This window comes from Drosophila subobscura, chromosome O (genome assembly GCF_008121235.1).
Source record: "Drosophila subobscura isolate 14011-0131.10 chromosome O, UCBerk_Dsub_1.0, whole genome shotgun sequence".
In the NCBI taxonomy this organism is placed as follows: Eukaryota; Metazoa; Arthropoda; class Insecta; order Diptera; family Drosophilidae; genus Drosophila; species Drosophila subobscura.
In genome coordinates this window covers 10,410,286-10,437,682 of record NC_048533.1, presented here as the reverse complement: position 1 = coordinate 10,437,682, position 27,397 = coordinate 10,410,286, and the positions used below count along the sequence as shown (strand labels likewise).

At 42.3% G+C, this 27,397-nt stretch overlaps 2 protein-coding genes across 2 annotated transcripts; both read right to left on the bottom strand.

Annotated features, from left to right (window-relative positions):
• Window positions 1-121: 121 nt before the first annotated feature.
• Window positions 122-24,138, bottom strand: LOC117897699. Its single transcript, XM_034806720.1, has 8 exons — window positions 24,008-24,138; window positions 17,148-17,668; window positions 16,806-17,117; window positions 11,573-12,168; window positions 7,203-7,425; window positions 6,635-6,762; window positions 5,575-5,743; window positions 122-951 (listed from the first exon to the last, which is right to left on the bottom strand). The coding sequence occupies exons 2-8, from the start codon at window positions 17,239-17,241 to the stop codon at window positions 530-532; spliced, it is 1,944 nt and encodes a 647-aa protein (XP_034662611.1). The 5' UTR covers window positions 17,242-17,668; window positions 24,008-24,138; the 3' UTR covers window positions 122-529.
• A 2,285-nt stretch (window positions 24,139-26,423) lies between these two features.
• On the bottom strand, window positions 26,424-27,185 carry LOC117898856 (low choriolytic enzyme). Its single transcript, XM_034808532.1, has one exon. The coding sequence runs from the start codon at window positions 27,183-27,185 to the stop codon at window positions 26,424-26,426; it is 762 nt and encodes a 253-aa protein (XP_034664423.1).
• Window positions 27,186-27,397: the final 212 nt, after the last annotated feature.

Sequence of the window (27,397 nt, the reverse complement as noted above, 5' to 3'; positions counted from 1 at the left end):
ATTTATGTTTTAGGACTTGACTAAATGCAAATGAGAGTCTGAGGAAACAGTCACAAAATGGCAGTCGAGAAGCTTTTACAGTGGGGTTAATCGTTTATTTTTTGTATTAGATTAAGTTTCTTTTTTGGTTTTATTTTCTATAAAAGTTTCAAAGTTGTGAAAAGGAAAGAAAATCTTCAATCAATTGAAAGCGCGACTTAGGTATTGCTATGCAGCCTATTTACACAATTTCCAATCAAGGGTCAAAGGGCTAACCAAAGGAATAACAGTAGACAGCTTCATTGTATGATACAAAGTCGTACAGTAAAAAAAGGCGACAACTTGGCTTGATTCTTCGTATTTTTATCGTATTTTGTGCTAAATATTACGTATACGTCGCTGATTTCATAGAAAAAACCCAATTAGCCATTCGAATTATGTATATATATTCATATTTGGTAGATACGTTATAGTTATTTTTATAGTTACAGTGTGTCTAGGGTGTAGAGCTGCTTGTTGGGTAAGGGAGCGAAGTGGGCCCCAGGCTCGCTCACCTTATGTCCGCCTCGAAGACCTGCCTAAACGTGTTCGTCTCCACCTCCAGTACCTGGCTTGCTGATTGTATTCTCAGTTCATGTTGTGGCAGGTGCTGCTCCGCCTGTGGCTGCCACCAGTGCCTATGCCACTGCCAAGAGCAGCAACAGCAGAGACTCAGAATGAAGCCGAGAAGCTGTCGCATGAGACGACTGCCCTGCCCACAGCCGTATCCCGCTTGGACATGCTTTGGCCGACGTGTGGCCGAGTGGCGAGTCGCTGCAGCGAGGAGCGTGTGGAGCGTCCGACAAGCGCCCAAGTGCAGAAGCACACACACAGGTACACACAGAGATAGCGAGTGAGCGAGTGGTGAGGAGGCGCTGGTGCCGCGTGCTGCATTGCTGCTGGGAACTCCCCTGGAAACGGAATGAGAAACACCTGTTTAATTTACATCTTTATTGCTGCTCTCATACTCAGACATTGGAACGAAACTGAAAGTGTTTTAAACAAACTAAAGGAGTGTGTGTATTTGTTGGTATAAGTGTGTATAGAGTAGAGAGTGTGTGTGGCATATTTATTCATTTATGTATATAATAATCCCCTCCCTCGAAACACTAACCGGATTACCAGCTAGAGCCGCTTTTCTGTGCCAGCGACGACCCGAAAAGCTGTCAAACAATCAAACTGCACAGATAAGCAGAAAACAGAAGTACAGACAACATAAAACAATGCCAAGAGATTGTCATGCAATAAAAGTTGTAGCAAAACACCAGAACGACAAGACAAACAAACTAACAAAAAGGATCCGTCGCTGCAGCTGCAACAACTGCTGTCAATGAAACCGTTGAGACCTGTTTACAACTTACCAACAGACCGCAGCCCAAGCAAGAGGCAGGTGTAAGATAACTGCAGCAGCAGGGGCACCGGGCGAAGTGTGGTAGCTGGAAGGGGGTTGGTGTATGGTGGTGTATGGTGGATGCGCGGTAAAAGGTATTGAAAGACGACTCCGCTGCGGTGCAAAGTAACGTAAACAAGGCTTACCAGTGTCCGACTTCCTTCTGTGCCGAAGAATATGCAACAACCAACTCTAATTTGCATGAACAAAACACAAACATAATCCCCTTAAGGGGGAGAGCTCTCATACCTTTTCCTATATAAAGTCAGATACATTTTCTGAAATATTTCCAGCAATATTTCGAATTATTAACCTACAATTTGTGCACCTTTATGGCTTATTTTTATACTAATTTATTTTAATTTAGTGAGTTTAATTTATTTCCCACTTAAAACCTGCCCTAAGTTTCCCTGCATTCGGTTCCGCATCCATTAGAGCTCTTTTAAAGTCAGCAGAAAATGCTGCTGCAGCTGTCAGGGTTCCAAATGAAAGTCTCGACTGGCACTTTAAGGCCACTATCCTTTGGGGGGCAACTCTGAAACTGAAAGCGAACCCGGCAAAGCTCCTGACCCCATTGATGTCGTTGTCGATGCCGATGTCGTTGCTGATGCGGCAAGCCAAACAAAAACACAATTCCCGGGCTTCACATTGTACACCCATGTCTCCACACTCTCTCTCTCCCACTGTGCTTGTTTGTGTGGGGGAGAAAACAGGTAACAATAAACAATAAAAAGCAAAGTAATGCTAAAAGTGAAGCAAAAGAAATGGGAGAAGAGGCGGGCACAACTCTGTCTAGTAGCGAAGAGGGGGAGCGGAGCTCCTCCATGGGAAAAGTGCCAGTGAAAAAGTTTTACCAACTGCAACACGATGACAAAACAGAAGGAAAGAAAGATATCGAGACTTTGCATACCCTTTCCTCAACTTTAAGGTGTCTTCAGATGGTATTTAATATTTAATTTTAGTACTTGACTACAACTTGAACGTATGCTGCTCCAAATAAAGTCATAAATGTGCAGAAAATAGAGCCATAAAACTAATAATTAAAATTGCAAATAAAGCCACACACACAGACAAGGACACTGAAGACTCTTAAGGTCACAGATGCGTGGCAAATCTGCTCAGAATCGTAATACCCACAATACGCAGGCAACGTGTATGCAAACAGCAAACAACAGTGCTGAAGGCCTTATAGTAATAATAATAATAATAATACTAACAAACAAAACAAACTGTAGCGACAAAGAACAATGACAAAAGTAGCAGAACGAACCAGCAGAAACATCAGAGATCTGTACAGAACAGAAACAAAACTGAACAAGATGCAAAAACATAATAATAATCAGAAACAAGTGTGCCAAAGCAGTTAACGGAAACAACGCGCATTGCATGCACAATATGGCCCCCCAACCAACTGTATGTGTGTGTGTGTGTGGGAGCAAAAAAAAAACAACAAACACCGTGTGACATTATCTGGCAGACACGGTTGCCTGCGACAACGACGACAACTTGACATTAGTGAAAGTCGCACAGGAAGTGGAAGTGAGCCAAACTGTTCTCGGTGCTGCTCTGCTCTGCCTAGACACTCACCAAGGGACGCGGAACATGTGCGGTGTGGGGCGGTGGGTTGTATGTAACATAAACATAATTTTCATGTGGCACGCGTGCCAGATACTCGCACTGCATGCGGGGGCCAGGAACCTCAGAAAGTTTGGCCTGGCAGTTTAGTCAATTTAAATACTCTTTTTTTTTTGATTGTTTTGGCCAGGAAAGCGGCAGAAAAGCAGACTTCAATATTTTTATTATAACAAAAGTAAAGCAAAGTTTCAAAGAAAGGATTAAACATGCCATGAAGGGTGGGGAAGAGTGTGCTGCTAGGATGGAATTTTATAAAGGCAATTTGGGATTATGGTGAAGAGATTATTAGTGGCAAACAGACATGTAGCTTTGCATGGCAGAAGTTAGAGATTAATTTGGGAAAATATATGTAAGATATGACAGCCATTTGATCCATGCACTTGACGTACTTATTGCTAGCTTATTCCTCTCCTGCTTTCTAAGCTCACTCCAATCTATGCTCTAAACACCTCTCAATAGTTCTTATACCTCACAGCAGAGTGCAGCCAAAACTTGTACCCCCACTGGCTACGTTTGCTCAGCAAATGATGATGGCAGGCGGAGTGGTTTCCTGAAAGTCATGAAAATACGGAAGAGTGGGGAGTGGCAGGGGATCTGCGCATAATGATTACGGTGCGGGGCAACGGTGGAGCGACAGCGAGGAAACAGTCTCTCTTCCATTTCGTATAATTTTCACGTGCCACTTGCAGCAGTTTTCACTTAGCTGAGCTCATCTGGTTGTTCCGTTGAATATTCGTGGAAATATTGAAATAGAAACCACTCTCCCAGCCAGCAGCCCTCGCCCCCACTCGAATCACTAATCAATATTTGTTCACTGGCTCCGCCAATCGATTCTTTCTCCGTGTTGGTTGGACTCTCTCTCTCTCTATCTCTCCCCTTAACTCTCTTAACTGCCTTTTGTTGCTGTGTTTTCACTTTGCCTCTGTTGTCTCACTTTAAACAACACTTTGTTGGCTAGTTATTGTCACCTCTCTCCTGCTTACTTACACTTCTCTTCCGTCTGCCTCCTCTCCTCTCCACAATCTTTTTGCTTGTCTCCATTTTCTCTCTCTCTCTCTGCTTTTTTTGTTGCTGCTGGCCTGCTTTTGCTTTTGTGTCACTTCTTGGGTTTGGAGCTGCTTCAACAGCTGCACTTTTTCTATGGCTGCCTTTGGCTGCAGATTTCTGCACCATTGATATGCTGACTCAGGCTTGAGGGCTTGGACATTAGCTGGTTCTAAGGGGATTGGGATCTATTTTCTAGGTCTTAGACTGGCAAATCCTCTGGCATCTTTTAGTCTTTCGGTTGTACGGGTGTGGCTATGCCAAAGTAGTTTCTCCCCTTACATTTCTTTGTTGACTATTTTAACTATTTTAAGCAGAAGAATTGAGTGCTTAATGGTTGTATTTACTTAAATCTATTTAAATGGTAAACAAATAATTAACTTTCGTGCATCTTCCCTGCATTCCCTCTTTTCTTTGCCTAATTGTCTCTTCAGCGCCACTTCAGCGGCTCGTTCAAGACAAAAGATTTGAAGTATTCTTTGTTATAAAATCACACTTCATGCAAGTACATTTATAATAGTTTCGTCAAAGGAATGCGGCTGGCTGGCTGGCTGGCTGGTGCTTAACCCAAAAGTTAAGTAAGTTAAAGTACTTAACACCAAAAATATATATGTATGTACATACATATGCCTATAATGGTTGCATAAGATTTGAAGTAATTGAGAGGATGATGCTGAGGGCAAGGCGGGAATTATGATCTAAATTTTCTAAAGTAAACTAACGAAGTATTTACTACACGTCAATGTTAAGGCAATGATTTTAATTGATTAATTGATGTATTCCAAGCAGAATATGCAAATATATATGAATAGGTCTTTAAATATATTAAATTATGGACAAATCAATGGGTTCACGATGTTTGAGAGATGATAAAAATGGGTAAAAATAAACATATAAAGTTTTTCCACCATCTACAGGTAGAATCTTAAATCATATATTTATATTAAGTGATGAAAATATCTATACTGTGGCAGAAAATTAACGAAGTAACCCATCCTATAGCATATTTGATAGTTCAGATAATACGTTAAATATTTAATTCCATTGAATTCCCTATTTATTCCCCATTCAAAATTTAGCAATTCATCTCTGGTTACTTCTAAGCAACTTTCCGGCTAAATCATCATAAACTTCTTACCAATGACGACTGAAATTGCAGTACTTTTGCTTACTTTATTACGTGCTCTCTTTATTGTCTCTGTCTTCTATTTCTTTTGTCACTCTTTGTTTTCCCAGCTTCCCATCTCTCTGTGTATCTGTTGCCAGTTCCCGTGTCCAGGTCCAATAGCCCTGGCGTGTAACCCATTACCATTCTCATTCTCATTGTCTCATACACATTTTTGGTTCATTTCCATTTTGGGGTTTATCCCTTTTTCTTCACCATTGTTTTATTTTTGAATTCTTCTCCCGGTTTGTATGGGATGTTTGGTTGGGTGATCTCCTATTTTGTTGCTGGTGTTCTTTGTGTTGTCGTTTATTTTACTTACCATTGAGCACATGTACCGTGACGCTGCGGGGCTTTGCATTTGATGGATTACACTGATAATGCCCCGAGTCCGATGGTCGAGCCGATTTAATCAAGAGAAATGATGTGGTCGTCTCGCCCTTATTGGTCACCACAGAAACGCCGCCGCGCGGCGAATCGTAGTTGATAATCTGCGGATGAGAATGGAAATCCAGCGACAAATTAGACAAAAGTCATAAAAAGATGTGCCACACGAAAACTTGGATCTCAGAGCTATAAACATTTTCTAAGCCATAAAACCGAGAGTCGAGATTACGCATACGCACTGTTGCACACTTGGCAAATTAAAATAAATAGAATAGAGTGGTTGGGAGTCGCGTCGAGGGGCGGGAAGTGGGCGTGCAGAGTAGATAAGAAATATGCAAAGTAAGGGAAAGAATGATTGCAAATAAAACCAAAGCAAAACAATAAAATTAAATCTGTTTTCGGGTGCCACACAAAGAAGAAGAAAGAGAGAGAAGAAAGAGAGAGCGAGAAAAAAGTCTGCCGCACTAATGGCAATATTTTTCCCTTTCTTCATCGTCCGCCGCTCTATAGAAAAGGCATAACAATGCCCAGGAACGTCAACCCTTGGAGCACACAGCCCCTAACCGCCCGCCCTCCCCTCTGGCCATTCTGCAAATTCCCAATACAAAAGCCGAAAGCCCCCGAGTCCATGAAGTGTGAGGAAAACACACCTAAAGTGGAGAAACTAAAACGTGGCTGAGACGGAACAAAACCAAAATCCATTTAAAACCCAGAACCAAAAAAACCCTTTTCAAAGGGGAGGGCCCATCCGTCTGCCCGTCTGCTTCCTATCCTAAATGGCATTACCTAATAAAAAAAATAAGAGCGTAAGAAAGTTTTTGGCACGGTGAAAGCTAATTTAAAAGTTACTAAATTGAACACTAAAGGATTCGGCTCTCCTCCTTAGACTGTCCTCCGGTTCGGGCCAAAAGGGGAAACGATAATGATAGCACCAAAGTAATTGCATGTCCTACCCGAAAATGATTTGGGAAAAAAGGTAAAGGACTTCAACTCACTGCATTATTATGATTCCAGAAGATATAGGCCGGCGGCTCCGGTGAGTTGAGTATGACGCAGGTGAGATTTATAGTCGAGCCACTCTCTATATACAAATCGGGTGCGCCGATTATTTCCGTTGAGGGTTCTGCAAGACAAAAATAGAAGAAAATGTGAGACCAGAGGTAAAATAAATCCGTGTAAAATAATTAAACAAAGCACGAATCCATTACGAATTGTGGAGTAAAATAACAATTAGAGGTGCGGAAATTTCAAAGGATTCTTTTGCATTGAAATGTGCTTGAAAATGATTTTCATCCTTTGGAAGCTTGAAGCAATTGAAGTGCCAGAGCAGCCCCATAACGAAATGGAAATATATTTAGCTTTTACGCTTATTTTCAACTGTTATTTAACTCGGCGATAATTAAATGGGAAAAGTTTCAGCGAATAGAGGGGCAGGCGGAAACCCTTTGGCTTTCCTTTCCTCTGTTCAAGTTTCTTTTTCGAGTTGTCTTGAAATATTTGAAGCCGCTCGATGGATACTTTATCGAAATTTATACGCGTGCAAATATTAATTTAGAAACTTACCAACAACATTCAAGTGAATGTAGTGACTCATGTGCGGTGTGGTCGATACCTGGCACTCGTAGATGCCGGAATCGCGATGTTGCGGATATTTGATTTGCAGCATCCAGTCTTCGGTTTGTGGCTGATGTATGGCCCGAAAGCGTTGATCCGATGTGTACGTATAACGACCCACAGTCAGCAGATGTATGTCACGGTGTCGCACCCAGGACACCTGCAGCAGCATCTATTGTACACACGAGAGAGAGAGAGAGAGAGAGAGAGAGAGAGAGAGAGAGTAAGGGAATGAGTAACATTTCATTTGTGGAGAGTCGAGATTTTCTGGCCAAACAGTTCAAAAAGTCAATTTCATGCGTAACGTTTATAAGGGGGTTTCGAGGGGGGTTTCGAGGCGGTATCGAGGCGGTTTCGAGACTGCTTCGAGGGGGTTTCGAGGGTTTCAGGTGAGTTTTGAGGTGGTTTCTGGCAGCCCTTTGTGTCAGACACACGTGTAAAATGCAAATTTATTTTGAAATATTTTATATGATTTTTTTTAGCCCAATATTTCTTTATGTTTGGTTTTGTTGTTTGCCACAAAAAAACTTTGACATTAGAGAGAGAGAGTTGTGGGGCGGTGGAGGTGCGTCGTCTTAGGCATCTCACCCTCATCAAGCCGACAAATTGAAGAAGGAAAACGAGCAAACACAGACACACACGCACGCACTCTCATATGTGTTTGCATGTGTACGGCAACCACCTGCTGTTTAATGCTCAACTTTTCCTTGTCATGGCCACAGCCCGAAAACGGGGGGCGCAACATTTTTAAGTGACGCTGATTTAGGGGTTGCCTGAGGGGCAGACCTGGCAGTCAGGCCTTTAGGCTGTTGCTGAAATCTCTTTGGGGGAGGGGGGTGGTGAGGGGTGAGTGCAGGGCCCGACTGCGTGTTGCGTGTCATACGTCAGCTGCGAGTGCTGTGAGCATTTTCAATTTCAATGACAACAGCTTAGTAACATCCTGCCTAACGATGAACAACGACAACGACGAGGAGGACGACTAGGACGACTTTGGCCCAAAGTTAATGGACAAGAAACTCAGTGCCACAGCAGAGGTGGGCAGTGGGGCCAAAGGCTGGGCGGCAGGATGAGCGATGGCTTAGGGGGCGGAGGACTCGCACCAGGTGTTAGTTGGCAGACACAAAAGGTAAACTTTGGCAGCTGCTTAAGCAAAAGTTGCATGTAATTAACACCAAAAGTAACAAAGTACAAGGCAGCAGATGGAACAGAGAAGCCCCTGCAAAGACAAGACTCCAACTTGAAAAACCAAAATTTTCACCCTCCTCCCCTTGCACCGCAAACACCCGTCCATCCTCCAGTCATGCCCGCCAGTCCCCGCTTTTTATGACCATTAAGCTTGTTTACAGTATCGTAAAATTCGTCTGCAATATCAATATATAATTCCACATTTATTTTATTTTTTTGTTGGCTTGCCAAAACAAACATCAAAATCTGCAAAGAGTTTCCCCTTTTTTTACAGCTCAATTTGGCAGGCAAAAAATGGAACAAATATTATGTGGTATGGTAATATTATTTAGAGGTATTTCAGGCTAGAGAAAAGTAATGAAAAAAGGTGGCAAATCAAAGGAAAGAAAATAGTTGCTGAGATTATTTCTCGATAGTTATTCAATGGTAAAGTTTTCCGTAAAAGAATGACATCAAACGAAAGAAATTCTTTATTTTCGTAAGGAAATTTGATGCCAATTGACTGTTTCTGTTTCCAGCCTTTGAATGATAAAACTTGATGCCACCCGGCAGCTCTGTGTAGCTCCATTCACATCCTTTTAAATCTTTACCTGTTTTCCTTCTGTATCATAAAGAAAACTCTGCAGCTTTATGTTGCTCTCTCTTCGGAGCGAAGCGCAAATGAAAAACGTCATTAATAATGTAGAGACCATCAGCATCCGCTCGCTGTTTATCATTATAGACGGTGTGAAGGAAAGTACACACTCATATAGAGACACACACAAACGCATCCAAACACATACAAGCGTAATGGTAAGACAGAAGGATTTTTCCTTTATTTTTTCTTTATTTTTTTTATTTTTCCTTTGCTCGGCTCCACGGAGCCGCCCACACCAGCTTAACGCTCACTCAGGTGCTGCCGAATCTCTGCAGCAATGATGTATTACTCCAGGTGGGGGGAAGGAGGGTTGTTGTAGGGGCACTGTGTGGTAAGAGGCATGAGAAAATTACGGAACTGGGTGGCATGAAGTGGGGTTGTGGCTGGGGCCTGTGGCTCGCCGCAGCACAGAGAAAGCTAATTAGATTTTAAGCTGCCAACCCGAGCAAATGAATATATTTCATTTTACAGGTTACTTAATATCATTTTTTTGCTGTTGCTGCTGTTGCGGAAGGGAGGAGGAACGGAGCAGAATGAAATGAATATTTTGATAAGCTGTCTGGTGGATATAATTTTCATGCTTTTATACAGGAAAAACGCATAGAATTTAGAGCGGGAGATTCGTATTTAAGGAATAAGGGTAGATAACTCGCGAGGGTTTAAGCATAAAGGTAGCAAAGTTGTGGGGAGTTTTAGAAGATTAGAAGAGCAAATAAATTCCATGAACTACTGTATCCTTGATCTCTTCACCTTTGATTTTGTTCTCACTTCCTCACATCAGGAATTGCTGCAAACCTCCCTCCCATCAGGAATCCCCACACACCCATCAAAAATCTTCCTTAATATATGTTAAATCTTTGGCAAACTCTGAACAATTTAAACAATTTTCTATTAATTAACCCATCCAAGGGGAAGCAGAGTGAGCGCCCAAGGATCGATGCAGTTATCCCATCTAACACATCTAATGAAGTTATCTGCCTGCCTCCTGCCTCCTGCCTTCCTAACCTGCCCCACATCCTCATCTTCGTGTGCGCAAAACTTTTACTTTGTCCTACCTCAAGGTGGAAAGTGCTTCAAGCCAAGGTTTTGCCTACACCCTACACCCTTTCCCCTTCCCCATTTTCTACAATTTAATAATCACGCAAATTAGTTTTCGAACCGCAAACTCAAAGCAGGCCGAAGCGCAGGCTAATCACAGGCTGCCAGCCTGCGCTGTGGGCAGCTCCTGGCATGTCCTGGCGGGGACATGTAACATATTATTATCGGAAAAGCGGGGCACAGCAATTCGCCGGCTCAGGCCGACGCCGCCGGAAGTGACGGAAGTCGAATGACTACGACCAAAACTCCACCCCGAAAAACCCGGTGGAGAAACCCAAAAACAAAACGAAACGAAACCCATTTTCACGGCACATTTTCTCTTGATTTTCGCCTCATTTGAATAGTTTTTCCTTATGCGGCGGCTCTCAGGTGGATGAAGCCCCTCGGGCCGGAAGTTGCTGCGGTGTTGCGGTGGCTCGTCCTGCATAGATATTTTGTGTCTGTGTGTGTTAGTGTGTGTGTGTGTGTGTGCTTGTGAAATGTTTGCGGCATTTCCTTCCGCACACGACGAAAGTTGAATAAAGTAAAATCTGTTTCCTGTTTGGGTATAATTAATCATTTTGTTCTTTGGCAAGCGGAACAATTAGCCACCAACCATGCCTCAGCCACGGCCCCCCTGCCCTGACCCGCACTAAGCCAGCATGTGGGCGCAGTCAACGTGCTAATTAGTCGCCTACAAACCCTACCCCCAAAAAAATAACGAAGAGAATGCTCATAGAGTAGTCGCCTTTACAAATAGCATTTTAATGCCACACGGGGCATACAGGAATTACACGATAATTACAATATAAAACGTCAGATGATGCACACAAATTAGTTCTGTACATACGTATGGGCCAGCTTTATGCTTAGTAAAATGGGTTTGGCAAATGCAAGTACAGTGGTACTTAAAAGAGGTAAAAGCCAAGATATATTTGAATATTATTTATATAAGAAAGATAGCGATATGAGTGTAAAAACTAAGCTTAGAAGAAGGCTAAGTCTAGGTACATATTGTTACTATATTTGGTAGGTAGCAGACACCCGAAGTGAATGAATAACTGCTCTGAACACAAAGAGCTGTTAATGCTGCTGTTAAGGGAATAATGATAAAGAAGGTTCAAGATTCCTGATGCTATTTTATATGTTGTCAATAGAGAGTTTGTATTCCAAAAAAGTAATTGATGTAAAAATCTATTCACTCTTCTGGGAACTGAGAAATATTTCTCATTACCTAAATATTTTTAAAAATTATTGCCAAGCTATGGATATTATTTACCCATTATTTTCACATATTACCCAATACAATAGTCACAGAAATGTTTATAAAAAATGTTAAAAATGGTAGCTTATAAATTCAAATAAATCTAATCATTTCTGTGTATAATAAGACTTAAAATGATTTGATTCGGAAGCTTACCGTTTTGTTGCCCAGATTCTTGACGCGACAGTTCAAGTAGGCCGTTTTGCCGAGCAGCGCGGTGACATTCTTGGACACAGCCTTGTCGAAGTAGGGACCCGCATTGCGTGCCTCCTCCATGAGGTCGATGCTGTTGCGATGGATGCCGGATGCGGATGATGCGGCGCCCGATTGTGAGGCAATTGTGTTGCTGTTGCTGCTGCTGCTGGCCTTGTGCAAGCTACTGCTAGGAATGCCAGTGATGGTGGTAGAGCTGGAGCTGGAGCTAGAACCAGAGCTAGAGCTGTAGCTGTTGCCTCGACTGGCATCGGTTGTCATTGCGCTGGAGTCGTAGGCTGCAGATAGGCCTGCTCCTGCTCCTGCTACTGCCCCAGATGCATGGCCATTTTTGTTATTTCCGTTGGCATTGTTGCTATTGCTGCTCATACTTCCGCTTCCGGTGACACCATTGGGACCTCCCAGCGACTGAGTGGCATCTCCTGCTGCAGCACCAGCTCCTTCTGCTCCTTCTCCTGCTCCTGCTCCACTATTGGGAATCGCATTATTACTGCTGCTCATATCCTTCGATTTGTATGAGTCACGCTGTGCGGCGAACACTGCAAAGGGCAGGAAAGGCAAAGAGAGAGAGAGAGAGAGAGAGACAGGAAACAGAATTAGAAATGTTTTTCCATTTTGGTACAGTAAAGTCCTTCAATCGATGCTACGAGTATCCTGCTGAAAGTTGTTACTAAACCCGAATTGGAAACCTTGTAACTCGTTTTCGGTCCGAAACTTTTAACAGGCGCCCACCTTTAGGGCCACCTTTTGTGGCAACCATTTAGGTAATTAGCGAATTACGCACACACACACACATACACACACAATACACACCTACACTGGGGTGCAACTTTTGCTATGGTTCAGGGCTGGGATAAAAGTTTTTTCTGCGAAGGTAAATCCAACTTTTTGTTCTGTTTTTCGCTTTCTCTCTCTATTTTTTCTGGGCTTCGTTTGCAATTTTTCGTTTATCAAATTTTCATGTTTTTCCCGCGTACATGTGGAAGCCCTCTGGTCTGGGGGGAGGGTGGGGAGACATGTGAGTTTGTTGCCGTAGTTGCGAGCAATTTTTATCCGGCATTTATCCATCACTTAGCTACGAGGACGCCATAGCGTCTGGGCCCCAAAACTAAGCTGCTAGTCTCCAGAAATTCACAGATACAGAGCCATATGCTACACACACACACATACATATGTACATATCTGTTTATATGTATAGGTATAACTCGAGGCACTTGATACGCTTATTACGTCGCAACTAACGTCTTTTTATGACACTCTCACTCCGTCTCTCTGCCCCACTCTATCTCTCTGTCAGCGGAGCAGCGAGAGCTCTCTCTCCACAGCTACTGGCAATTTTTATAGAGCCAAATCCCCCAAAGTGAAGCCAAAGACTATACCAGCGACTGGCTAGCGACTTTATTAGATTAAACATGTTGTGCACGTCGAGAAGATATCAACCAGAGACGGAGAGCACCAGAGAACCAGAGCACCAGAGCAAGTGCTGCCTGCTCACTCACTGTGATTGTGAACAGAGTCACTAACAGCTGAAGATGTTGTGATATTTGTTTGGTGTTTTCGATATTTTTTTAATGGCTAAAAACAGTTTATTTCTATCAACATTTCTGGCAACAAATGAAGGTAGAAATTCCCAGGGTCTGTTCTTTCCGCTTGGAAACTGTGATGGGTTTTAGTAGTTTAGAGGTTCGATTCCTTCTTGTAAGGATCATTTGGACAAATACATACGAGATTCCAGACTTTTATTCTCTTTTATTTCCCTGCTTTATGTCATGTCTTCTACAAATAAAATCCTGTAAAAGCAAATCTCTTAGTTGCTCACGATATGTAAGATTTCTGCCATCTCTAACAGACACACACTTACACACACACGCACATGTTATCTGTCTCACTCTCTGGTGTCTATCCCCCTCTTGGTTTACTGCCCAAACTATTAGCTGAGCATCAGCTTTGGCCCCGTTGGCCATGTTACAAGCAGATAAGTCGCATATCCTTCATCATTCTACTCTCTGCTGGAGCTCCCTTCGATGCTAGTGGCAGCTATTCTAACCCCTCAATTTCCTGCCCCTTTCCACGTACTGGTATTTAAGCCAACTGCTATTGACAGGCCAAGCGTTGGGATACTGGATACTGGCTGCTGGCTGCTGGCTGCTGGGACACTGGCTGCTCGACTGGCTGCTGACTGCCTGACTGCTGACTCCCTACAATTGCCAAGACCCAAAACAATGTTGCTAATAACTACAGACTCCAGCCCCCGGTATAAGGACAAGTCGAGGTCCAACCCCCGGTATAAGGACAAGGCGAGGTCGTCCCAGAGACGCACCCAAAATGATAATAAATAAAACGCCTCTGGCTAGAAATTAAAATAAATTGACTGCCTGGGACAAAAGACCGCAACGTCAACTGATGGCTGTTGGCTGTTGTGTTTGGCTCTTTTGGCTGCCAAACATAAATTAGACCACGAAACGAGAAAAATATTTCTGTTTCTGTTTTGTATTTTTGGCTTAAAAGCGCCCTGCAGAAATCGCAAAGTCATGTACCAAAGGTCGCAGCATCGTAGGAGAGAGTGAGAGTGGGAGTGAGTGAGATGGGGAGGTGGAGAGTGAGGGAGTGAGTCGAGTCGTTTGCCGTGTCCGTGTTCATGTCTCGTGTCCGGGTCTCAACGTCAGCAACTTGAACACAAGTAGACCGCAGGGCATGTTCCTGTTGCTCATCTCAGTCCCAGTCTCAGCATCAGCCCCCATCTCGGTCCCAGCCTCCGCCTCAACATCAGCCTCGCCTTCGTCTTTGGCTTGTTGTTGCTCTTGTACGCGTCCCTGCTCCGGGTATGGGTGCAGACTCCTGTCTTGGCTTTCGTGCGTCCTGTGGTTTGCTGGCATTTTTACACCCACACAGTTATTATTAACATTCCAGCAGGGCTGGGATGTCTGCTGTTGTTGTTGTCAGAAACATTTGAAATGTCAAAACTTTTAACTTCGTATATGTGCGTGTGTCTGTCTCTTTTAAGGTGAAACTTCCTTTCCGGGCAGAAACAAAATATGAACGCCGTTAAGTTTACATTTTTAAATTCACTTAAAAAATTAAAAGTCATCTGCCAACTTGCCCTCCTGCCACTCATAGCCCCCATGCCATGCCATTTTCACGTCACGGTCACAAAAAAGTCACAAAGAACTTTACTTTCTATTTAAATATTTAAAGGTTTCCATTTGTCAGTTGGCCCCGGGGCCGGAGTGACTCCAAGTCCCCCTCCAACTCCCACTACAATTCCCTGTGGAACTCCAATTTCGCTCGCGGTAACTGCAAAATTGTACTCGGAATCAAATTGAACATTCCGTGAAACTCTATATTGTAGGTGCTTTGTTTTTCTTTAATTTGAGAGCTTATTTCATCTGCAAAATTATATTGCAAATTTCTTGTCATTTGAGTAGCAAATCAATACTGGTTCAAGGAGCACCGCAGAGTGTCTTGGAGTGACTTGAATGACCTCGAAATAGCCTTAAAAAAAATTTAAAGAATGTTTCAAGGACATTATTCATCAGTAAAACAATCTAGAAAGTTATTTTCGGATTTTAATTTTCATTCAATTAATTTCGGAGTACAATTTTGCAGATAGAGCGACCGAAATCGGAGGAGGAGTTGGAATAAAATGACTTAATGCGGAGTAAGGAATATCCCTTTCAATCTTCTGCCTCTTTTTAGTGTTGAAGCTTCAGTCATTAAACAATCTGCCCTTTAAGGCACACCTAATGCACTCATTAGTTAGTTAATGAGATTATCGTGAGCAAAATGGAATTGATTTAGCTCGCTCCGAAAACTTGGTGATTTAATTTGAATATATGTAGATACATCCGAATGGGGGCAATCGCATGTTCTTTATCTGTGGATCTCTACTAGTGCACTATGCCCTCGACTGCCCGATTCATTAGGGCCCTAATGATGATTTACCTCTTGCCAGCTCCTGCCCGCTCCTCCTGCCACCGCCTTCACCTCTTTCCCTGCGTGGGAGCAACGATTTGGCCCCAAGGCAGACTGGGGCTGGGCGTCATTAAGGCAGCGCACGGCATATGAAAAATGAAACTTAAATAAAAGCCGCACACAAACACATATTGGCGTGGTTCAGGGCTCACACCCATTCAATCAGGAGCACGTCGCCAGGGACTTGCTCTGGGCCTGGCCAAAACATTGATTTCCCAAGACTTTTCAGGCACACAAAATTAATTACCTAACCTAAAAACGCAGCCCAGAAGGCGGCTGGCCCAAACAGCGAGCGGCAGACGGGAAAATGGCAGCCGGAAAACAGCAGCACACGAAAGAAAGAAAATTATGTAAGCGAGGACCAGACAAGCACAAAATTGCTCCCCCCTCTCATCAGTGTCCCTCTCTTTCTCTTCCTCTTTCTGTTTCTGTTCTTTTTTGCTGTTCAGCCTCTCGATGCTGATAGATTTTTTGCGCTCTCGACTTGGTCCTGTCCTGGTTCTGGTTCATGTCTCGTGGCCGGAATGGTTCGGTGTTCGCTTTGATTTGGTTTTTGCTTGGTTTTTTCTGCTGACTCATTTGGGCATGACAACGACAAACAAAATGAATGATATCGAAAATCGAAATCAATAAATGAAATTGGTCAAATCAATTTGGCAACAATTGCAATCCCGTGAATGGGGCATCGGGCATCGGGCAAACCCAACAAGAAACTGGAGCACAAAATTTGATTAAAGTTTTCCAACCAACCAAACCCCCTACCGATTTTCTTTCTTTCGCGAATGAGAATGAAAAATTGCGCTTCGCTTGCATTTGTGGAGCAGGGAAAAACTACGGCAACGAATATTTTGGTGAAATTAAGAATGGCCGAAAAAAGATTTATTTGAATGCAAAATTTGTGGTTTGGTCAATGCAGTTTTTCTGAGGTTTACTTAAAGGAAGATTTTTAACCCGAAATATGGCAAATATTCGTGACTAAATTTGGAACATTAAACAAAGTGTTGTAGGGTCCTAATTGGATAGAGAATATTTCTTTGCTTAGTTTTTGCAGCAACACAATTTGTGCAAGAAAAGAGAGAAAGATCTTTACGTCATTAAAACTACAAAAAAATAAAAAAAATCCCTTAAAGCTGACCCAATCTAAGCTCATGTCCAAATACTACACAAATGCTTCAGAACTTTTCGCTTAGTGTACTTTTCTCACCTCCATTTCCAGTTAACAGCGCAATGATAACAAAAAGCATGCTGAGCATAACCAGCGCCCTTTGATGGCCTCTGTTGTCCACAAAGTGTCGTCTGTTGCTGTTGCTGCTGCTACTGTTGTTGTTGGTGGTGGTGGAAATGTTGCTGATGAGTGGATTGGTATTTGACCTGCCGCAGCCACTGTCCCTGACTGTGTTGCAGCTGCTGCCTGGCCAAAGTCGGCTGCAATCTGTGCTGATTTCTGGTGGGTCCGAGTGCTGTTGATCTCGTTCTTGTCGTTGTCTCCTGGCTGTGGATGTGGCAAGCGTTGCTGCTGCTGCTGCTGCTGCTATTGCTGTTGCCGTTGCAGATGTTGCCGTTTCTCGTTGCTTTAAATTCGTTCGTTGCTGCTGCTCCTGCTCCTGCTGCTGGCGCATTTCCATTTGAAAAGTGGCCATAATATTTCACTTTTGAGCCCTCCCTCGCTCGCACTCACTCTATCTCTAGGAGTTTTTTTGCCTTTAGGGGGTTGGGGAACCTATTTGAAACTGTGTTGCCGGAACAACTGTGGGGCGTGGCTGGGAGCGGCCTGATTAGCGCCTGCCATCATGCCGCCGCGATGCGTGAAATTGCCGAGAAGAAAATCTTTTTCTTTTGGTTTTTTCTCGCTGTAGTTTTTCCCTTTAGTTAGTTAACTACTTTGCATTTGTTCTGCTCGACAGATGCTGACAAATCGCTGCCATTTTTCCAGCGATTTATATTCTGTTTAATTTCGGCTCGAACACAGTTCCAGCTGGCCGGGAATATCACTTCATCTTCATTAGCCCTGCGCCCAGGCGCCTTTCGCGAATGGAGGATTGGAGGAGAGATTGGAGTGCCGCGTGCCTGAAAGAAGGAGAAACAGAAATACAGTTTTTGGGGCGTTAAAAATGTTTGGAATTTCATTAAAAATTCAAACGTCAATGTCGAAATAAATGGAAATTTGTGTGCGTGTGTGTGACCCGGCACGTGCTTCGGTGCCTGTGCCTGTGCCTGTGCTTGTCCTTGGCACTGGCTCTCTCCGAATGCCCTAACCCCCCAGGTGGACTGGGGCACAAGGACAGATATTTGTTCTATATTTACGAGTATTTTTTATATATATTATATCTGGCAGCGCGTGGCTGTGTCGTCTGTCTTCTTGGATTTTCCAGTGTTTGCTTTATGAATGTGTTTCTGTAACTTCAACCCCCCCAAACCCAATCCCAACACCCCAAACGGAATATTTCGGAAATTCGTGAACAGAGCTAAAACAACAAATGTTTCGCGCTGCGTTGGCATTATCGTAATGTGATTTTTATTAAAGTCAACAAATAATAAATTAAATGCCGCACAAGTCGGAATTCTGGAATTTCTAATTTGCCAGCCAGCCGGACAGTTGCAATGCACATTCCTTAGTTGATTAGGAATTGTTGCCAAAAGGCAGAGATTTTGGGAATAGAAATATGTCAACTGTCAGGGAAATAATTTGTAAAAAGTGCATTTAATGGGGGAATGTTGACATACAAAAGAGCTACAAATTCTGCATACAAATTAAAGTGAAATGTTTTACAAGGCAATTTCTAAATTATATTTTCTAGCTGCCTTAGAAATAAACAATTAAATTGCGTCAAAGCTTAGAACAGCTCCTCCGTCTGCTCCTAGAGAAACCTCAGCAGTAAATATGAAAAAAATGGAGAAAGAAAATAACTTAAGAGTCTCACTAATTAATGCCAACTAAGACCACTTCTCTAGCTATTTATTGTTTAAAACTGTGTTTAAAACTGTGTTTCCTTGATGACAAACTGAACATTACTTGATTAATGCATTCTAAAATATGCTTTTAACATATTTACCCCAATTTAGCTATGACTTTTTGCTTGTCTAGCAGTCCTGCCCCATTTCTCGCGATCATCTAACAGTGGCAGCTTTTAATCTATCCCCAAACCAGAGAGAGAACTTTTCAGTACGACTCAACATTATTTCGGCGGTCAACCCCAAGGGAGCACTTTGATTTCATTTTGCAGCAAAACTTTCTCGCTAATGTCTCCCTATGCTGATCGTATTATGTCTATTTACAAGTTTCATTATTCATTTTGCCAGACGCCATTTTCAACAGTAGGAGCGCAAAAGAAGAAGATATATACGTATACAATGTCCCTGACAGCATTCGAAATAATGGCACACAAAACGTTAAACAAAAGCCGAAACAACGGAGTGAGCAAAGAAAAAACAAGAAGTGAACGAAAGGGAATAAAACAGAGAACAAGAGAGAACTCTCACTCGTCAGAGTGTAAGTTACAGCCAAAGTTTCATTTAAAACTGTCGAGCTCCCACGGAACTGGCAACATTTGGTGAAAGTTTTCACCCCAGCCCGCACTCCCCATCCTTTGCAGCACTTTAAAAAGTTGCAAAGGGAGAAAAAAGGAACGGGAAAAGTCATCAAGTGCAATGTCAGAGCTTGACAAAATATGCAGCCCCAGCCCCAGCCGCCAGGGACAGGCACACCCACACCCATGGCGAGTGTCAATGCGTGGCAAATCCAAGAGAAATGTGCCACAAAACTTTTGCCAGCCAACAATGGGCCGACGCTCCGCACCGCTCTGTTCCAGTCCGGTTCGGAGCAAGGAAAACTGTCGAAAAGTGGCATAGGAAAAGCTTCAAGGTGATGGCTGCTGTAATATTTCTTCGGCAGGTTTTTCTTAGCTTTTGTTGCTGGCTAGTTTTAATTAGTGCCAAGGTCCGCTCGGGGATGGGGGTTAAGCACGTCACGGATGATGGCCGGGCATTAAGTTGTGAGTGCCAGGGCGTAACCGGCTAACCCACAGGCCCACCCACAGCCGGCTAACCAGCACCCACCCACAGCCCCATCATCCCCCCGGGCCAGTCAAAGTCCACCCCCAAGTCCATGCATAATTAAAGCTCGACGTCTCATTATAATTTCCATTAAAAAGTGAGTGCCCCGCGCTTCAGCCACTCGTACGCACACAAGGATGGGCTTATATTTAACGCCCTCCCACATCCTTACAAAGTATTGCCCGATATCGAGTTGGACCTTTACTTCAATGCACTGACATTTAAAGTGACAGCTGTCAAACAGTGAGGAGCGTCCCCGTGGCGCCCGTTATTCCCGTAACGCGGCGCTGTTACGCCTGCCCTGATTAATGGAATATGCATGACCACTGTACATAATTATGTTTGATTAACACTCACGCCACCGCTCACCAAACAACTGAACAACTATGTATATAAATTGTTGTTGCTTTACGCGTAATTATGTGTGCCTTCCCAATAACCAATCCCCTGCCCTCTGCCCCCTGCATTGTGCTTAACAACTCGCTTCTCTTGTTTGCTTTTGATTTCCTGCTATTTGTTAAATATTTGCATAATATTCCATTCATGCCAAAGCCGAGCAAAAAATATTATAAAAATTTAAATTAAATAAATGTGTCAATGGTAAAGCAAACACACAAAGAATATTTTTCAACCGTTTCAATAGCATTTCATATTCGCGTGAGCATTGTGTAAAGTTAATGAAAAAAATAGAGAATATAAAATGCTGTAAGCTGATTAAAACCGAAACACGAATAATAGTAGATCAATGTGGGTCAGAGGAAAAACCAACGTGCAAAATCCTTGGATATGCAATTTTAAAGCAATTAGTCGCTCGATTTGATGATTGCACATTTTAATTATGTAAATACTACTTAAGATATTATCTAACCATTACATTTTAATATTTTCAGTGGCCAAACATGATGGAACAACTTAATTTGTGGCACTAATGTGGAGCGAAATAATAATTTCCTTGCCACACAGATTATATTTAACAGGTAAATAAATTCTAAAAAAATATTCCGACAGAATGTAATTTATATAAAATAAATATGCTAAAAGAACAAACCAAGCAATCAGTAAAATAATAAAGATATATCCCTCTACGGATATTGGATATTGGTTGTGCAAAAAAAATACATAAATCCTAATAAAATATTGATGAATAGTCCGGAACCAAGGCAAGAAATATAAAAGTAAGGCCTGAAATATTTTCAAATTTATTTACACTTGAGCTGGGGTTTAATTTTCATCATTCTCCGTGGTGTCAATATAGAGAATCAGCAAAGGCCTTTCTCTGTGCCGCCCCACTTTAATGCTGCTGCTGCTGCTCTCGTTTCATATTTTTTTGGGACTCTCATATACATTTTCTACGACATGCACATCTGTATGTAGTACTCTTATATACATAGGAATACATACGTACAGCTGTGTTCAATGAAATAGTAGTGCCGCACCTCACCACTTTAAAAACTATTTTTAAGACATTTTTAATCATCCAAATTAAACAAGTGATACCTTTTTAGAAAGCCTGGAATGTACACATTACGAACCAGAAGGAATTTTGGATTAATTGCATTCCATCTTCTTGATTTACATGACTTTACAAAAATTCCCATGAACACTGCTGTTCAATGAAATAGTAGTAAATTTTTTGAAAATCGAAAAAAAAACCGAAACTTAAGTTAATACCTATCTGTCATATTCTAAATGTTTCTTGAGGTTTAATATTTAGTTTTTAAATAATTTTGATTTAGTTACTTCCTTCCTCCCGCCTGGAAGGAATTAATAAGGTCCTGCCCAAGCTCCAATAGGATTTTAGCCATTCCTTTTTCAACCACTGGCTCTAACCTTACTCTGGATGCCGGAATTGCATTTATTATAATGCATTTGGCATTTCCCCATAATATTTTGATAACATTCAGATCCAGGGACTGATTTGAACATCGAAAAACGCCGATCTTTTCAGATGAAACCCAATTTCACCACCCAGTTGGCGAGCTTTCTTGAGTATTTCGGATCATTATCTTGTTGAAAGCTCCTTTTCAAACGTTTTTTTCAACTGGAATAAGAATGTAATGTATGAAAAAGTATGCTGGCCCACACAATTTTATAAAAGGCTCCAACTAGGAGGCTAGGAAGTACCACTTCATGTGGACTGGAGCTCATAAGGATCAGACCAACATGCCCAATACCGTTTTTTTCAAGAATTTGAACACTAATCTGATGTCTGTGAACGCCAAACCTATTCTTTTTGTTATTTCTTACCATATTATACAACTTTACACTCATCAGTCAAAAGTATTTTTTTGTCACTGCGACACAGCTCAGCCACATGCGTTCTTGTAAACTTTAGCTGTATACCCCTATACTCTCAGAGACAAACGCGTAGCTTTCTGGGACTTCTTGCAATTAAATAATATGAAGTCATTCGTCAACGAGCTGTCATAACACTTACAGAGTGATATAAAATTGTTTTCATAATTTTTGAGGATATTGAAGACCTTGACCTTGCCTTCGACCATCTTCGACCATCTACTAAAATACAACTTTTTCGCATAAAAAATCATTTTTCAGGGTGCTTCTTTTAGTTTAAACTATTAAATATAACAGTAAAAGCACATTTAAATTAGTTTTGAATTCCATTCCATTCCTGATTTTAGTTTTTAGTCTAATTCTAAAGTCTCCCATATTGGACCGTTCAATGATTACTTCTACGCTCCAAAAACAAAAGTACCGCTATATTCAAACATTTCTTTCATCAAAATATTCAATATATAAACTAAGCTTACTGATGGTAACTCTTTTCAATTGATTTAATTTTTTAAAAAATTTTTTTTTAATTCTTGCACCAAGCACTACTATTTTATTGAACAGCAGTTTTTATGGGTATTTTTCTAAATTCATGTAAAACAAGAAGATGGAATACAAATGGAATAAGATTTCATCGGGTTTATAATGCTTACGTTCCAATCTTTTCAAAAAGGTATAAATTTTTTAATTTGAAAGACTGGAAGGGTCTCAAAAATAGTTGTGAAAGTGATGGGGTGCGGCACTACTATTTCATTGAACACAACTGTATATGTTAAAGTAAGCTTATGAATTTCATTGGGGGGACTTAAGCTGATTTGGGGCAACAGACAAGAGCAGTCAAGGCAATGAGAAAAGGTTAAGTACAATAAAAATAATTTATGTATTTGGGTAACTTTTTCGAGCAGAAAAATTTCCATTTCCAGCAACCAGATTTGACCTTGCTGAAATGAACTGTGAATGAAATTTCACGAGAGTGAACAGAGAAAAGTTTCATAAAAGGGAAACAGAAACCGAAACAAGATAAATGTCTGTAAATAAATATGATCTAAATTGGAAAAGGATTCCTTGGCTATGATGAAAGTTAACTGGTCTAATTGGAGTGCAGTGGAACTAATTTAGGAGGCAAAAGAAGCATTTAGAAGCTGCTTCTGAAGCTTTTAATCCTACATAGAACGTACATCAAGGGTTCAACGGAAACACTTTGTAACTCTCTGTAGTTCCCCAAATTTGTTAGACAAAACACTTCATTGTCGCATGTTACACTCCATGCCCTCTCTCTATTATATGACTGGCTAGCCTAGATGGCTAGACTAGATAAACACAGCACGGGAAGCGTTTCCCACCTATTTATATGGTAGATATGTTAATTCCGTTTTCTTTTTGTAATCCTATTCTTTTTCACGCTTTCATTGTAGTTTCCGCAAGCCACAAAGAGACTTCCATTCAATCCTTCTTTTGCTTGCAATATTTATTTTCTTATGGCACGAGTAGACGACTGTTGGCTCGTCCACTCCTTCATGAATCCTTCATGTTCTGTCTGGTATGAAATTCCCAATTACCAACTCGTTTTCTTGACTATGCGGATCCATTGATTACCCCTTTTCCAGTGTACTGTCAATCAGTTGAGGTGTTTTTTTATCCATTAGGTGATTCCCAACAATTTCATAATTAAATTGAGTTCCACAAGCCATAACCCACATGGAACACCCGCTGGCCAACCGCTTGGATGCCGAGACCACAGCAAAGTTAAATAATACAAAAAAAAGCCCAAACCCAACAATAAATAAATACAACAAAGAGCCCATCGCTGGCCACCCGTTGCTTCCGCACCACATAGTCCACCCCTAGACCACCAAAACCACCCAAAGCATCTAGCGCCAGCCCACTCACCCCTCAACCACTCACCCCACGACCACTTCCGAACAATGACACAATTGTGTGGGATTTTTTGTACGTATGTGAATGCTTTTTCGTGGGGGGCATTACACGATTATCGGTGTTAACTAGACAATAAAATAAGAAATTATCGGATAATTAGCACATAAAATTAATCGGTTTTACCTCTCCTCTCTGCTCGATTGCTATTCGATTGTTTTTTGTTTGCTTGAGTGTTGATTTTGTGGTCTCTGCGCTTTGTCGTTGTCTCTGCGGCTGATTGATTGATTGAATTTTAATTGCTTTTTTGCTTTTTAGTTTATTGAAAAGTTTTCAGCTGCAAGCTGACATTCTATCAAATTTTTAGCTGCCAAAAAATATATGGGAAATTTTATGTTTAGGTTTCTCTTTTACAAGAGGCGAGCAAATGATTGCTTGGTCCCTTTTTTATCCTTGAGTTAGGTTCAGTTTAAAGGCAAATAGTCCATGGAGGAGCATTGGGGATGGATATCTCAGCCGTGTGATTTCTGCGTTTAATAAAAATTTCTCGCTGTCTGCTTTTATGCAAATTTGTTCCCGGTTAAGCAGAATACGACCCTAATTTATGTGCCCCAAAGGGGTGCCACAGCCACAACCACAACCCAGAAAAAAAAAAGTTCAAACACAAAAGTTCAAATGAGGGAAAGAGCGTAACATTTTCCGCGAAATTTAAAAAGGAAAACACAAAATAAACGAGCTCTTACAATTATTTCTTAAAGCTGTGTAAACAACAACAGAAAAAAACCAAAAAAACTGTTAAAAGTTATTCCAAAAGCGACCTTCAGGGCTGGGCTGCTGGCCACCAAACAAACTGAAAACTGAAAACAAAGTTGAAATAATATTTTGGTATTTTTGTTTGCTCTGTACAGAGTGCGAGTATTCCACCGTTATGCGGCCTTGACTGATGGGCGGATGGGCTGGACATGGACCGTTATGCGGTCAGGTAGGCAGGCAGGCAGGCAGGCAATAAGGAAAGAGCAAAAGATATAAAACAGCTGATGGAGTAACAGTATGTGGGGGCTTGATGTTGCTCAGTTCTTATGCATATTTTGTTGATTTTATTTAATTTTGTATATTATTCGATTGATTATTCATGGATTATTCTGTGGGGCACATTTTGCTCTCGTACATTCTCGTTTCTTCTTTCACTCGAGTGTTGCATATTTTATTTTCATGGCACGCCATGTCACCGATCCACTCCGAATGCTTTTTACATTGCGTGCTCGACTTTATACATTTTGCGCTTTTTGGCTTATTTATTATTTAGCGTTATTGCACATTGAACAACTTAAACTTTCAAACGCTACCTGCTTGCCGCACCTATGCATGCGTGCGTGCGTGTGTTGGCCCGTTTCACTTGTATGGGTTGTTATATTGAGGTTGGTGGGTCCTTTCACCGCACACTACAGAGAGTACCGTTGGAGCGAACCGAACAAAACGAATGCACTAAATACACTGAAAGCCACTGACGAACGGCTCGTCTGGCGATGGGCCAAAACCAAGCCAAAGCTCCTTCAAACGATGGCAAACGAGTGCCGCCAGAATTGGAGCCAAAGCAAATGGCGTGGCGAGTTGGAGAGAGAGACGGAGAGAGAGGCAAAGAGAGAGAGCTTTTTGCGCCTAGCACAGTGTGGCGAATGTTAGATAGCATGCGGCGCGGGCTTCCAGGCGGCTTTCGTTCTCTCTTTCGGGCTCTAGTTTCGAACTTTCCAGGAAGCTCTCTCTTAAATTGTTGGACTCTCTTTTAAGGGCAGCATTTTATGGACATTTGTTGGCATATTTACGCTGCCTTACTTACCCAATTTCACACCTCACCCACGCTGTTGTTCACATTGGCTCACACGGTTAATTGTCGTTCGCTTTAAGGTGGCCTTGCAGGCTCGAAGAAAAAGCTGACGAAAGTTGAGGGTGGTCCCACACAAAAAACTTGCACGCACGCTGTGAAAGAGCGAGGGAGAGGAAGAGACTCTGTTCAAATAGGCAGCTTCAGACACTCGCCTTGCTTAAGCACTTAGTGCAGCATTAAGTGCCTTGGATTTGGGATTGTGTGCCCGCTCCCCCCTACATTTATACAGCCTCTGCCACTCCTGCCACTAGTCCTGTTTTCACTCTTCCTTCTACCCGGCTGTCTGTAAAGTTAACTGACACTTACACTTGCACTTCCCTGAAATCAAATGCATTCGAGTTTTGGATTTGGGTTTGGGTTTGGGTTTTTGTTGAGGCAACGGCAGGCACTGTTTGAAGAGGCTTGAAAGCGCCTGCTCTGCTCTGCCGGAGCTAACGGGCAATGAAGCTTTGGCCATAATCGAGTGTGAATGGAAAAGGGATTAAGGACTAAACGACCTTTGATCTATAAGCGTTTATCAGTATGAAGTTAGCACGCAGCTTGTTAGAATTTTCGACAATGGGTACATCGATTTTTGTAGTTCTTTGATTTATTCGATTGGTTTCCGAAATACGGAATACAGAATGGACACACCCAACTCTCGCCATACAGACACATTTTTCTTCGAATAACCCAATTTTATTACCAATCCAAGTCCCTGGCACCATTATCATCCATCTAACACTTGTACATTAAACGAATCTTGGTCCAATCGCCCTCGGATGGGCCCCGAACCTGCCCCAAGTCTCGCTCCACCGGCTTGCCATCCACCAAGGCGCGAATTGTGGGCTTGCTGGGGTCCTTGGCGAAGGCGTTCTTTGCATAATGCATAACGCTGTCGTAATCGTAGGGCACGTTGTAGGTGGTGGTCGAATTCATGGCCATGAACTGTGACCAGTACTTGCGCGGTATGTTGTCGTACTCAATCTGGACATACTCGTGGCGATCCGGTCGACTCTGCTCGTGGAAGAGACCGAGCAGGTGGAGCGTCTCGTGCTGGATCACAGCGGGCATGGTGAGGCAGCGCTCGTTCAGCAGGACATCGTGGGAGCCAAAGGATATCGGATTGTAGCCCACCCGAGTGCCGCACATGTTGGGTGACTTTTTGAAGTACACATAGCGTCGGCCGCCGGGCGGAGATCCATTCACCTCCTCGAACTTCACGCACGTCTGCTCGTTGAAGCTGGTCATGGCCGTGCGGACATTGGCCACCTCCTGATCGCTGTAGTCCCCGGATATGCGGTAGTATATCCTGTTGCCAGGCCATCGCTGCAACTCTGACTTCAAGGCATTGCGGGTCTTCGCCTCCGCCTGCTCGTCATCCACATGGATCTCGTTGTAGTAGTTCTCGTAGGAATCGATTCCCTCCGATGCCACCAGACGAGGTCTGGGTATGGCTATAGCTAACACCACGAAAAGGCAACCCAATGGAAACAACATTTCTTCTGTGTGTGTTGCCAAAGTTGAGCTCGTGTTCGGTTTTTATAGTCTTTTGTTTAAAATATATTATCTGTTTTATGTACTTTATTTACACTTCTCTCCATGGATTGCACTTCTATCATTTCGCATAGCTTAACATACATACATAGATACAATAATTACACAGTAGATGCAACCGTCTTTCGTTCTATTTACACTGGTGACTCGAAAAG